We start from the raw sequence: 14,118 nt of genomic DNA on the forward strand, positions 1-14,118 counted from the left end.
GCTGACAAGGGATAATCTCCCTTTCGATTAACTCAAAGTCTACTGATTAGGGACTTTCATTACATCCGTGAAATCTCTTTTGCCATATAAAGTAATACTATCATGGGAGTGCTGTCCCACCATACTCACAGTTCCTACAGTTCCCACCCACACTCAAGGGGAAGGAATTACACAAGGATGTGTAATACACTGAGGGGCATCTTAGAATCGTGTCATCCTTAAGGGTCCCTTCCTGGCTGCCTCACACTTGTGGCTCAAGCTCAGTTTTCTGTTAAACGGCTGGCTCTGCAGACTGGGGCCTTTGAATTTTACACAACTCTTTCACACTCATTATTTTATTTAATCCTTACCTCAGCTTCCTGAGATATACGCTCCTATCTCCAATTTACCAGTGAGGGAACTGGGTTACAGAGAGCTTGAGAAGAAGTCTACGGTCACTTAGCTAGAAAGTAGAACTTGAAATCCAGATCCTCTGATTCCAAATACTATGTTCTTCCTCCTACATCTTTCATCTGGGGCAACCACTGAGACCTGAGCTCAGGTTGGGGCCTGATCTAACTAGGAGGAAAGTCACATCTCACTTCGTCTGTGTCTCAAGCCTGCACATTCACTTTACATTGGGTGTGACTGAACATACACAGGAAGGCTTTTCATAATGAACTAAGAATTCCTAGAATGATGTATATATTAGTGTTCTGTTGCTCTTTATAAAATTAGCACAAATTTAGCAACTTAAAACGATACTTATTTATTAGCTCACTGTTTGTATAAGTCAGAAGTCTGGCACAGTGTGGCTAGAATCTCTGTTAGGGTTCTGACAGGGCTGCAATCTGGGTATCAGCTAAGCTACATTCTCATCTGGAGCCCAGGGGCTTCTTCCAAGCTCATGTGGTTGCGGCAGGATGCAGCTTCTTGTGGTTGTGGGATGGAGAGCCCTGGTTCTTCGCTGGCTGGCACTGGGACTGTTTCTGTTCCTGGAGGCCATCCTCATACTCTCTCATGTGGCCTCCTCCATCTTCAAACCAGGAACAGTGTCAAATACTTCACAGATTTTGAATCTCTCTGACTTCTTCTGCCACAGGCCAGAGAAAGCTCTCCACTTTCAGGGCTCATGTGATTAGACCAGGCTCATCTGAATACTCCCCCTATCTCAACGTCAACTATGCCATGCAGTGTCGTATAATCACAGCAGTAACAGTGCATCATAGTCACAGGCTCTGTGGATTAGGGTGTGGGATCCTGAGGAGCGGTATTTTTAGAATGCTGCTTACCACACCACAGGGTGTCTTTTAACTGTCTTTTTTTTTCACTGCAGTATAACTAACAACACAAATGCATGGACATTAGACCCAGGCTGCCTAGGTTCAAATTTTGGCCCCGACATTTAGTAGCAGTACGATCATGTTAAGTTACTTAACCTCTCATCTCAGTTTCCTTACTGTACATACATTAGAACCTACATCTTTCCAGAGTTCATTGTAATGTGTTGCTTCCATGTTCATAAGGACTAATGATGAAACAGAAAATACTCCTCACGCACTGTCAATCCAGTTTCAAAGAGTGTTCCTGTCACGCTGAGGAAAGAGTTCCTAGATGGGCTTGGGTGTTACTTCCACTTAAGACAACTGCAGAATGTTAATTACTTGAGTCAAGGCATTTGGATTCCAGATAAAGCAGACCTTGCAAACGGTTTATGCCGCAGGATAAGTCACTTGTCTAAGCCCCAGTTTCCCCATCTGTAATATGTAGGCTTTGTGCTAAATAAATTAGTAAATTCTGAAATCTATCCTTAATGTCACATGGCCAGATTTTCAACTGAGTGTTATTCTTGAACTCTTAGATGTCCCCAAGCCATTCAAGTTCATGGTAGGAAGGAGTAAGGTAGGAAATCATCTCAGTGGTAGTAGCAAAGATCTACTAAAAAGAAGCAGAGACCCACCCCAAAGCTGTCCCCACACAGGCACAAGGCTGTGATGTGGATTGGGGAGCTGGTATATTTGGTTGCTCCAGTGAGGATCACTGTTCAGAGTTTTTTAGGTCTTTCACTGTACAACCTCAGGAGGCAATATTCACACACACAGTCATGGGCCATGGCCCTGGCTCTACAAAGCTAGAACAAAGACCGATGGGTACAGTTCATAATAAACACAACTGAGGCTCAGTAGAAAACTAACAAATTCTGTAATGTTCAGCATTGCCCGTTAACAATGTGAGAACTTTACCTTTGGGATTTTTTGGGCCGAGACCACATGATGTAGGGGGAGTCTGCTATTGAATGAGAGTTTAGAGAGTACACAAGTGACATTCAGGACTAGTTTTTGGAATGTATTCAAAGCTAGATAAGTGACCTTCTTAAAATATTTAACCTTTAATTTCCCGAGTGCAAAATATTATGGCCAAAATAACTGTACCTACTTTATATATCTGCTGTAAGTATACACAAGATTGTGCGTCTGTGTGTGTCTGTGTATCTGCATCTCTATTTAGATTATCTGTCTGTCCATCCATCCATCCACCCACCTACCTATCTACATACCTACCTATCTTAGCACAATGCTCCACACGTGATAAAAGCTCAATCAGTGTTAGCTCTCATTGTGATTATTCTCTTTACAACTACTGAATGATGCTGTTAGCACAGCAGAATTCCCTTTTATCTCTGTAGGCATGAGACTGTCACCCATGCTTGAGGGCAAAGAGTGGTGGCACTCTAAGAGATGCCACTTTTCATTCTTAATTGTAGAACAAGCACGTAACACAAAGCCTATTTTATCTGAAGCCTAGAGCCAAAATTTGGCTAAGGCAAAAGTTCCCCTACTTCTAGGTAAAGAGTGATATGAAATAATGGTGACAGCCGACAAATTTCTGAATTTTTCTCTAACTCTAGCTCTATTTCTAAACTTTTACAATGGAGCTTCTCCAGGACCCAACATCGGCAAACACTATCCCCACCGTGACTCCTAGAATTACACGGCATCTGTTTCTAACCTCTCACTCTGCAGCATGGATACTTCCTCACTCAGAAATTAATTCAGTCAATTCAGCCTGAAAATTCTATTGTCAAAAAGTGTGTGTTTCCTGTGGGAGTGTCACTCATTTCTCTCTTTTTTGATAGGAGATGCAGATGTACCTGAAAAAAAAAGGGTTATCTTCCTTCAGAAGCTGCAAAGACGCAGCTGTCAAAAGTAATCACCGCATCAGACCAGTTAGATGGGGAAAAAGTGTCCTTGGCTGTTTTATAAGAGAAGCAGTAAGCCAGCTTATTCATGCTCAGTGAAAGAGCAGACTGAAAAAGGGCTATGAAGCTCACGTTTCTTCCACTTAGGTCAAGGTTTTCAGTGTGGTTCCATGCAAGCTAAAAGCATTCTCACCTCCAGGTTTGCTCTGTGCTACCCTCCCTCCCCCTACTCATCAGTTTATCCTCTGTCCTTTTCTCATTTGGTTCACTAATTCATTCACCCAACAACTCTCTCATATATTCAGCAAGAATTTATTGATCCTTCTCTCTATATAACTGCTTGGCCTGGGAGACTTACAGTCCCATAGAGGTGCTAAAATAACATTAAGACACATTTTCCTCCCCAGGGAAATCTCTCCTCATTGTCCAATCTACAATGCCTTTAGTTAGTGTTTCGATCCCTGAAAGAATTTTACATTATTCACTAAGTGCACTCTGTGAGTGACTCTTATTTTGCAAAATGATCTTTAGTTCTTTATCTTTTTATTAGTATTTTTAATGGAGGTACAGGGGATTGAACCCAGGAGCTCGTGCATGCTAAGCACACACTCTACCACTGAGCTACACCCTCTCCCTGATCTTCAGTTCTTTAAAGAGAGGGGCCCTGGCTGAAGCTACTCTTCCTCTATCCTGAGCAAGATCTGGCTCCACTCCACCTACCTAAACTCACCTTGTGTTCTTCATCCAAGACAAGCTGATTTCCTTCTTTGCTGGGGCCACCTGCTCTTTCTCCCTCTGTGTTCTCGTTCAGGTGGGTACGGTTAGTAAAATCTTAAATTATTTTTAGGACTAGACTCTTCATATGGAATAGTTTTTTAGACTCTTTCTGTCCAAACTCCTACAGAAAGCCCTTGTAAATGGTTGCTGAATCCAAGAATACACACAAGGTGTATAAAATTGCATTCATTTGCTAATGCTACTTACAGTACATTGCTTTCTACACATTTTACTATTTCCTCATCAGCTCATAGTATTCTTTCTAACAAGACTGGAGGCACCAGGGAACAAAAGATACATCTGCATCCCTTACTCACAGCGCCTGGTCCAATGTGGAATGTAGACGCCGTAACAAACACAAATTAAATACTAGCTGAAATTCAGTAAGTAACAGGAGATCTGGAAAGTCATTTGAGAAAGCTTGCTTTGACAGCCTTCTCTTTTAAATACAGAACTTTTGTAGAATTATTATTCTCCAAAGGCACAAGCATATCTTAGAGATGTGGCAGATTTACTTTCCAAATAATTCTAACATTTCAGATCTTTACCTGAGTCTGCCATCCTCTGCTGCAGCACCTCCTGGTATAATCTTCGTAATAAATATGCCAGGGTCATCTCCAATGTGGGGATTATCTGTCCCTCCAGCAATACTGAATCCCAGGCCAGAATTCCCCTGCAGAAACAATAAGTAGACATTAAATGATATGGCTGTCACCTAAACCTAGTTCCCCGTAGTGTGTGTTATCATCTTACTACTCAAATGGAAATCAGGTGATAACAGCCTTGTATGCAAAGCTATAAAGTGCACGGTCAGCAGACAAAGGAAGGTCAGGAAAAATACTCAGGTTTGTCCCTGCACTGCAAGAACTCAAGGGCCTTACATTTTTGCTTTTTCAAAGGGTCTTATATTTTTGCTTCTAAGAAATGCCTCCTTTTTCAGCAATTAAAATGATCATTATGAAGTAGGAAATAAAAGCATCCTAACTGTGTAATATATTACATGAGAAGATGCAAAAAATCATTAGTGCCAAATGTAAAAATTACACATACCCATGAAAAAGACTGCAAGGAAATGAGTTACGTGAAAATATTTGATTTAGTGGAGTAGTGAAATTTGGGTGTTTTCATTCTGCTATTTCTGGTACTGTTGCTCTAATATTGCTTATCCATCAAAGAAATGTGTTCCTATTAACAAGGAACTTTGACTTCAGAAGGCAGGGACCTCTTCTAAACTCATAGCAAATGTGAGACACTTTTCTGTAATAAACAGGTTTTAATTTGCAGTAGATACTAACAAGGAATGCAATATTGTTGCAACATGTAAATCTGAATAGTTTATATTCTAATAAAGCTTTCATACTTATCTTGCAGACTACAGTAATTGACATCCAATGTATATATAACCCTCTAAAATTTGTATATAACACATAATTAAAAATCTCCCCCAGATTCACAAACCATCATACTTATTTCTTATTTTCATATTCCTTTTTTAATGTCCATTTCCATGGCTACATTATGTTTCCACACTGTGTTCCATTTTTTTCCTAACTCACATTATACTTTAAGCCATTTCCACATAGCTACATAGTCTTTATAATTATCCATTTAAATGACTAAATAATATTTCACCAAGGCCATTTATTTAACCAGTCCCCTGTCACTGGATATTTAATTTTTCTACACACTTTTACAACGAATATAGCTTACTAAATATACAACCACTTGATTAAGCTCTGCTCTTGAGTAAAAAGAAATGAGGAATAAGAATTTAGTAGTTAATCCAGAAAAATTAATTAGGGCAGTCAATTAGTCAAAAAAGTTCAATGTTAAAGTAAAAAACCAGCTATCCCCTGACAGTTATGCTGCCACTGCAAATGTCAAGGTAATGCTGAGCAAGTTTTATTGACTGAATTAATAAAAGTCTGAATTTCAGGGGGTTGTTTTCACAATTATAATACACTGAAAGGCTGAAGTTAATAATTCAACCACACGCCACTAAAAATCCTCTCTTTGTACTTCTGACTTCTAATTCTGTTTGTTCTTCGAAAAAATTCCAATGTTCACTGAACAGAGTTATCACTTAGTCAAATCATAAATTTATTTAAGACTCATTAGACATCAGCTCTGTGCCTGGCACCGGACTAAGCCCTGGAGCTACAGCAGTGAACACATCAGTTTATGAGGCAGACGAAGGGCAAGTGCCGAGGGCAGGAGTGGCTACAGGGGAGCCAAACAGAGGGACTCTTCCCGAAGGTCAAGAGCAGTTTGTTACTTTCAAGGCTGTCAGGGTGGGAGGCGGAGAGGAGGACAGAATGTTCCAGGCAGAGAGAAGGACAAACGTAAAATCCCTGAAGTGAGAAAGGGTATGCCAGGTCCAAGAAACAGACACAAGGCTGGAATGAAGAAAGCAGGGAGAATTGGGTGAGATGAGTCTTGATCACGAGGTTCTTCAGAGCAGAGTGTATGTGAATTCATTTTTGGTTTTAAGTACCTACTGACATCAGATGACTGTAGCGGTATTGTGTGAGTATCTCCCACATGGCTGTCTTGAAGCTAAGGCTGTAGGGATTAAGACAGGTGATTCCTGCCTTCATGGAATTCAAGGCGGAGCCGAAAAGACAGTGATAGTTTGGCATTTGGTTATCAGTTCCTTTTCATTGTATAACCTCAACTACACCGTCACGTATACAGCCAACAAGACAGTAGTTAGGCAACTTATGAGGCCATTTTTATAAAATCTTAGGTTTTAGAAGAAAGGATGGGTAGATGAGCCTCTTCAGTATAATTTGGGTCTAGCTCCAAGAACATCCATTGAAGTATATTGGTTTTACTAGAGGTGGCACCTCAGGGAGAATGATTTCTTCATTAATGGGGGGTAGGGAGAAGGGAATCAGAGACTGGGAGATATTCCACTGTTTTCTCCTGATAATATCCACATTTTTCGAGTGGGCACACAAAACTTTGTCATTTGAGGAAAATATTCATGATTTAGCTTTTAACTGTTATCTCCTTTATTTCTAGCTTTACCCTTTAGCCCTGGGAACACTGAATCTATCTGCTGGCTCTTTCCCGCACAGCCCACAGGATAACTCATCTCTCGGCTTTTACTCATCTGGCTTTCTCCACCAGAACCTTCCTGTCTCCCCCTCGATGGCTCAGATGGCATCTGCTCCAGAAAATATTAAATGACTACCCCAACTCCTCTTCATTGGGTAAATCACTCCTCTTTTGAGTTTTCATAAATTTCTGTGCTTAGTTATGCCATGAACTGTGTTATTTTGAAATTATGTATTTATGAATCTACCTTTCCTTCAAACTGACCTTAAAGAAGGCAGGAACTGTGTCATTCTTCTGTTTCTTGGTGCCTTGGGTGGCACACAGTACTGCTCATTAAATATTTGAAGAATGAACGAGCCAACAAGTTTACTGAGAATATTCAAGTTCTAAAGGGAAGCCTCAGAAAGGACACAATACAAGTCCACACTGTGTTAAGGGATATAATACAGAAGTAGAAGTCATTTTGTTCTGTGTGGCTCCAAGAATGAAAATGGAAAGCCCAGGGCTTCAAATCGTGGCTCAGCTGAAGGATAAATGGTGAGACAGAGCTGTTCAAATTGGGAACAGGCTGCGCTGCAAAGGAGGGAGAAGCCTTCACTCAGTGGGCAGCTGGCTGGATGCTGGACATGGAGGACTGTCTAGTGGGAGGTTAAACTGGATGACTTAAAAGGGTTCTTCTGGATCTCTAGCTACACTGGTAGGAAAACTGCTCTTGCCAATGGAAAAAAAAGAAAAGGAATGCTATAGGAACCTTGGCGGGGGGGGGGGGGGAGTCGGTCACTGATGTGTTTTTAAAACCTTATTGTATGAATTCATAGATCTTTGAAGTAATAGCTTTGATGATAACCTAGCAAACATTCAACCATTGTTTTTAGAACTGACTCCAGTATGAAGCATACAGTGACTCTGGCATTTCTAATATACATGCCCCTGCCTTCAAATCCACTCTGAGGAAAGAAATGAATGAATAATAGAATGTACAGCAAAAAGAGGCAGGTAGAGACAGAGTCTAACTGGATCTGTGTTCTGGTGACAAGGATTCCCCAAAGCTTTTGTGTTTCAATTAAAACCAGGCTACCAGCTGGGCCTGGCCAGTCACCGTGGTTCCTTAGAAGAGGTTCATCTGAATTCAGCTCCAGAAATTATTTAAAGTGTTTTCCCATCTCCCCTCATTGTTCCCTCCCAGCCTTCCTTTTCAGGCCTTTGCTACCAGCCAGCAGCATTCACTGGAGAGAGGAAGAGATAAAAAGCGGCAGTGAAATTACTGCCTGCTGTTCTCCATGGCTGAATCACTCCAGTCCCCTGACAATCATCCCAGAGCCAGCCAGCTGCAAGGGCAGACCCCAGAACCTCTCTCCTCTGAGCAGCCCTCTATCCACATGAACAGGCAGACCCCTGGCTGACACCCTTAGATCCTGAAAATTTTGTGACTAATTAACTGAGCGATGATACCTGACACAGTCAATGGAAACTGCGAGGTGCCACGTTGGTGAGGGCAGCCTCTGCGGAGAGTTCTAGGGGGATGCTGTTTCCTTGCAGTCGGGCAGATTCCCTGCCTGAAAATGTGGCCAGCATGGACCATTCTTTCTCCTCGTTCCCAGTCCTCCACATTTCCTGACTCTCCCTCCAAAGCACAAGCCCACTGCCGAACCAAATGGTTCCTCTTTCATGTACTATGCTCCATTTCCTTTCAGAAAAAAAAAAATAGCAAAAAGAAAAGATAATGTACCATTTAATTGATGGTTACCAATATAAATACAGCATCCTCAGAAAAATCCTCTTTCATTAAAAGATGGTTCTCTTAACAGAAAATAAATGGGGTTACAAAAAAGAGGAAAATAAAGTGATAGCATAATCATATGTATTTATAGAATGCTCTATTGACAAAGAATTTCTTTGATTTTTGAAAGTTAAGTTCCTACTTTAAAATACTATCTAAGCTGGTAATTCAATTCTAGGAATTTATCCTAAAGAAATAATCAGAGATGTGCACAAAGATTTGTGTTCAAAGCTTTGTTGCTGAACCATGCATCTACTTTAAAAAACAAAACAAAACAAAATAAAAGCAACTCATAACTGGAAACGAATACCCAAACAATGGAGAAATGGTTAAAAATACTGTGGTATGTCTATCTGAATGTGGGAGTATTTTGGAGTCATTAAAATTGTAGTGATATCTAATGACTACGGAAAAATGCTCATTACATAAATGTGAGAGGGAAAAAAGTGTATGAAATTTTAATTACAGTATGATCATTGCTAAAATATTTTTAAATGACTTATTTTTAATAAGAAAATTATTAATTACTAAATAGTAATAGTAAAATTGCTTAATAATTCAAACTACCTAAGAGGGAGACTTTTTTAAAAGTATAAAGCTCTGAGTAAAATACTAAAAATGTCCTCAAGGGAACTAACACTTACTGTATATATATATTTTTAATGTTAAACACTGAGGTAGGCTTCTTATAATCCTCTTTCTGGCAGACAGTATTGTCTCCTTTTCATATATTAAAAACACAACACAAAAGCAAAGAAAAACAAAAGGAAGTCCTGAGGCTGAGAAAAGTGAAGTAACTTACCGAAAGACAGAAACCAAGTAAATAGTGGAATTTAGATTCAAACAGGATTTTTTAGGCTCCAAATACCATTTTTCTTTCCTGTTCTATCACACTGCCTCTTCTGGGTTAAAAAAATAATTTGATGGTGGGGAAACAATAAAAATAATAGTAATAACGAACCTCTTAAAAATTTTTTGAAAAAAGTCTAAAACACTCCTATCAGTATCATTAAAATATTAAAAAATTTGTAATGGAAAAGCATGTACTTGGACCATTCAGACCTGGGTCTGAGCGCCAGCTTTGCTCTTGCCAGCTGTTTGGCATTGGGTACATTTCTTAACTTTGAGTCTAGTTTCCTCATCTATAAAATACACATAATAGTAACTACTTCACAGTTTTGTTAGAAAGATCAGAGCAAATGATACATGTACGAGCAGAGCACTGAGCACAGATCTGGGCACATGGGTGATGATCACTCAACGTCAGTTCATTCCCTTTGGTCTGACATAGCACTGTGAAAAGGGTCCTAAGGAACATGAGGGCAGGAAGGGTGAACAGAAAGTGGACAATGTATGCTTTCATTCGTACCTTTATTTATTCATCCAACAAGTATTTGTTGATGAATTTTAACCTACACTTTTATTATATGTTATTTCTCTTGGTAAAGATAATTTAGCTACAAACTCTAAATATAGGAGAAGGGATAGTTAGGTGGGTAGTATCGAAAATTGTTAGGTAAATGAAAGCTAGATAAAGGAAGACTCAAACAATGTTTTTTAATCTTTCAACACCCATAGCCCGTTTTGATACAGGGAATTTTTGTATATCCTCTCACCAACCCCAAGATTTCTGTGCATTCTCCTCATTTCAGGAATTCCCTGCCACGAATATCAATATACAAGTCTATTGTCTGTATATCTGCTCTAGCAAAGACATTTATTTTTATTTAATATAATTTATACTACAACATAATATATATATTATTTTCAAGTATATAATTATACCTCAGCCTCCAATCTGCACATTTCTGAAGTGCATGTAGACTGAAAATTACTAGTGCACAACTTGACTGTTGATCAACAAATAGAATAATGAACAATGTAAGTAGGTAGGATGAAGATATTTAAAAACAAAGTTAAAACAGATAAGAGCATATTAAAATAAAGAACTCTGTAGGCTATATGCTGGGAGAAAAACATTTGACTGAAAGGTCTATTAGTTGGCAAATAATCTTGTAAATTGCCTTGAAAGTAATTTTATTTTAGGTAGTAAATCTGGAAAGGCACAGAAAATAAAAAGATACCTTTTTCATAGATACTACCTGTTCAAAATCATTCAGAGTCTTTCTCTCATTTACCTCCTATAACATACTACAGTATCAAAAGATAAATGGCCCCAGGGCCATTATTAGGGTATAAGGATATGAGTGTAACACAGACATTTCTAACTACTGTTGCTTACAATTAACAACAACAACAAATTCTCCCCCTCAAATTTTCCTTTTTTTCCCTTAACATGTGAACAATCCATGTATCTTTTGATAAAGGTCTCAGCCCAGGAATAAGAGACGACTTAGCTCATACCAAGAAACACAATGGTATCGTAAGATGAAAAGAGCTTCACAGTACATCTTTAGCTAAAGAAAACAGAAGATAACATAGGATTTAAACCTTGACCTTTCTTTGTAATATATATGCATAGAAAAAATTTGGAAATATGTTCAGCAATGTGTTAATATTGCTCATGGACATCAGAATTATAGATCTTTTTTCTTTTGTCATTTTGAGCAAATCCATCATTAATTTTTCCTTGCAAACATATCTTATAAACACACACACACATTATACTTGTAAAAGAACAAATGAAAGTTTGTCTCTGAGACAGCATAACTCAGCCTTGGGTTGGGAGATGGATACCTTTTCTTCTTCACTGGGTCCATTTTGTCTCACCCTTTAGATTAAGTTAGAGTGTTATTCTAAGCTGGAAGAAGTTATAGGCTCATTTTAAGGAAGAGGAGAAGGAGGCTGACAGAGTTCTTGACTGATGATGTCTTTGCTCTATATATTCGGATGTTAGGACATTAGAGGGAAAGGTCTAGAAAGAATTTGGAGACTTCAGTAAAGCAGTGAAAGGTTGAAATCGCAGCTGTGAGGCAAGAGACACGTTGGGATGGGAAGGGGTCTGCTGAGCAGCGCTGAGGAAGGACACTGCCAGTGGGGTTGTGGGATTTTCTCCCACAGAGCTCAGTAATCCTCAACAGTGAAAAGGGAAGGTTTGCCTGCCTCTGGGCTGAGGTTTGAAAAGCAAATGTGGTTGACTCTCACAGGAGTGAGTTATGTAAATCAGAAAGGACAGTTAAGAAAGAGAAGCCAGTAGGATGCTTGGAGACTGAATAGATGGATAGACTGAGGTCCTAACAAGGTCAGATGGTAAATTTATTAGAGAAGTGGGAATAAAAGAGAGGGTAGCGGGCTGTGGACACCGTGGGATTTTAGGGTTTAAGATTTCAGAGATGCAGCAACACTCACTGATAGTCATGGGAGGGCATAAAGGTCAAATCACATGAATGTATTAAAGTGATGATCAAGCCAGAGAACTGTGTGGCTGACATTCAAGTTTCCTTGGAGGATAGAGACAAAAGATAGAGAAGAAAATCAATGGCCAAAAAAGATCAGCAAGAGTGAGGAAAGACCTAGGGCAAAGATGAGTAGGATGTGACGCAATGTGGCAGCTGGGAGAGTTCCAAGTAGACGCACAGGACGTGCCAAGTCCCCACAACTCTGTGAGGGTATACATGACAGTTTTCTGAATTCCAGAGACTTAGCGGTATGGGTTTTCCTGTAGAAACTAGATTTTCTTCATAAGGAGTGACATGATAAATGTGGTATTTTACTATGATTAATTCAAAGACATTGTGCAGGCTGAATTAAGAATAGTTTTGGTGGATTGAGTCAGAAAGCAAGGAGAGAGAGAAAAAAAGCAAGGAGAGTAATTTGGGATCATATACAGTGTTTGAGCTATGAATTCTTAAGATATGATTTAGGATATTTTCAATGACACTCCAAGTATAAAATTTCCAAGTAACATCTATTTTGTACTCTGCAACAGTATTTAACTGAAATGCCACCAGAAGTGAATACATACTTCTCAACAGTTACCAACATAGACTCTTCTTGATCATTTTTGCAATGTAAGTTGGTAACTATGGTACCCCTCTCTTGTACCTGCATTAAATCTTCTATTTCTAATGACATCTCTTCCTGTGTTTTCCAAAAAATTCCTGGCATATGAAGGATTAAAGTAGATATCTGTTTAGAACCATCTGTGTATAGAAAATAAGAAAGAAATGCAGAAGCTCATGAATCACTCAGCTGCCACATCAAAGAATCTGCTAGCCATCCTTGACTCCTGCTTGCCCATCAGTCCCAACATCTTGTTAAACATCGTGACTTGCTGATTCTCCCTCGGAAAGATCCCTCAGATCCAGCCAGCTTCTCTCAATGTCAAAGATCACGGCCCCAACTTAGAACTTCATGAGTTCTCCTCATCGATCTTCTGGTTTCCATGCTTGAGTCAAACTCTGTCCTTCTCATGAGAATGGGTTCAAAATAATGGATTTCAAACACTAATGACTATGGAGGCAGACAAGACATACAGGAGGGCAAGATAGGCCTATGAGAGGTAAAACAACAGAGACGAGAGTGTGGTTCAACGGCAATTAGTCTTCATGCTGGGAATAAAACAGGGGAGGGAAGGGGTACTTTCAGCTCTGTGGATGGTGGGCACTCTAGAACGGGGGCCTAAAGTTGGGAGATTGTTTTCCCTCACTGGGGAAGCCAGGAATCAAATTTTCTTAAATAAAATACCAATTTTTTAAATGTTAAAAAAATTACTGAATTGAAATATATGTAGGTTCTTAGTCAGTTATGCTTACTGTAATTGGCAGTTTGAGAGGCACATTCCACACAGCTCAACCTCGTGAAGACTAAAGAAAATATGTCCCCAAACCAGAGATAGGATCTAAGCATCACCATTTTGTGAACTGCTCACTATTTGACTAATTTGTATTTTCTTCTGCGTGGCCTTATATACCCCTCAGCAGGATGGAAAGTAAAAATGCTTGACCCAGATTAGGTCCTCACTTTTCCCTTCATTTTTCTTCTCTATATTATTTTGTGCTTGGTTCACAATTTTACTCTTGTACACAGCACACTGTATTGTACTTGTTTACCTGCTTATCTCCCCTATTCTTCCCTATTGTGAGCATCAATCCAAAGCATCAAAACTGAGTTATTCATTTTCTGTGCCCAAATCATGTACTTGTACATGAAAAGAACTCAATGTATTCTGGCATGAACTAAATCGAATTGCCTCTTCTGCCTGGAATGCTGCTTCTCTTGTTGAATTTCCATTCAAACATCAGAATTTATCTCAAATGCCATCTGTGATGTTTTCTCCAACTGCTTCAGGCATATATAATTGACCTTTCCACACAATTTCATTCATAATGTGATTAAGACCACAAAGTTATTTGTGTATATG

The 14,118-nt window shown here is 39.3% G+C and overlaps 1 protein-coding gene across 20 annotated transcripts in view; it reads right to left on the reverse strand.

Annotated features, from left to right (window-relative positions):
- DLG2 (discs large MAGUK scaffold protein 2) overlaps positions 1 to 14,118 on the reverse strand; it is a 1,729,700-nt gene that overhangs the window by 540,442 nt on the left and 1,175,140 nt on the right. For all 20 annotated transcript variants that reach the window (XM_031460460.2, XM_031460461.2, XM_031460455.2 and 17 more), the window contains one exon: positions 4,504 to 4,628. In XM_031460460.2, coding sequence (XP_031316320.1) covers positions 4,504 to 4,628 — 125 coding nt within the window. The remainder of the gene's footprint in view (positions 1 to 4,503; positions 4,629 to 14,118) is intronic.

The sequence above is a fragment of the Camelus dromedarius genome, chromosome 12 (genome assembly GCF_036321535.1).
Source record: "Camelus dromedarius isolate mCamDro1 chromosome 12, mCamDro1.pat, whole genome shotgun sequence".
Lineage (NCBI taxonomy): Eukaryota > Metazoa > Chordata > Mammalia > Artiodactyla > Camelidae > Camelus > Camelus dromedarius.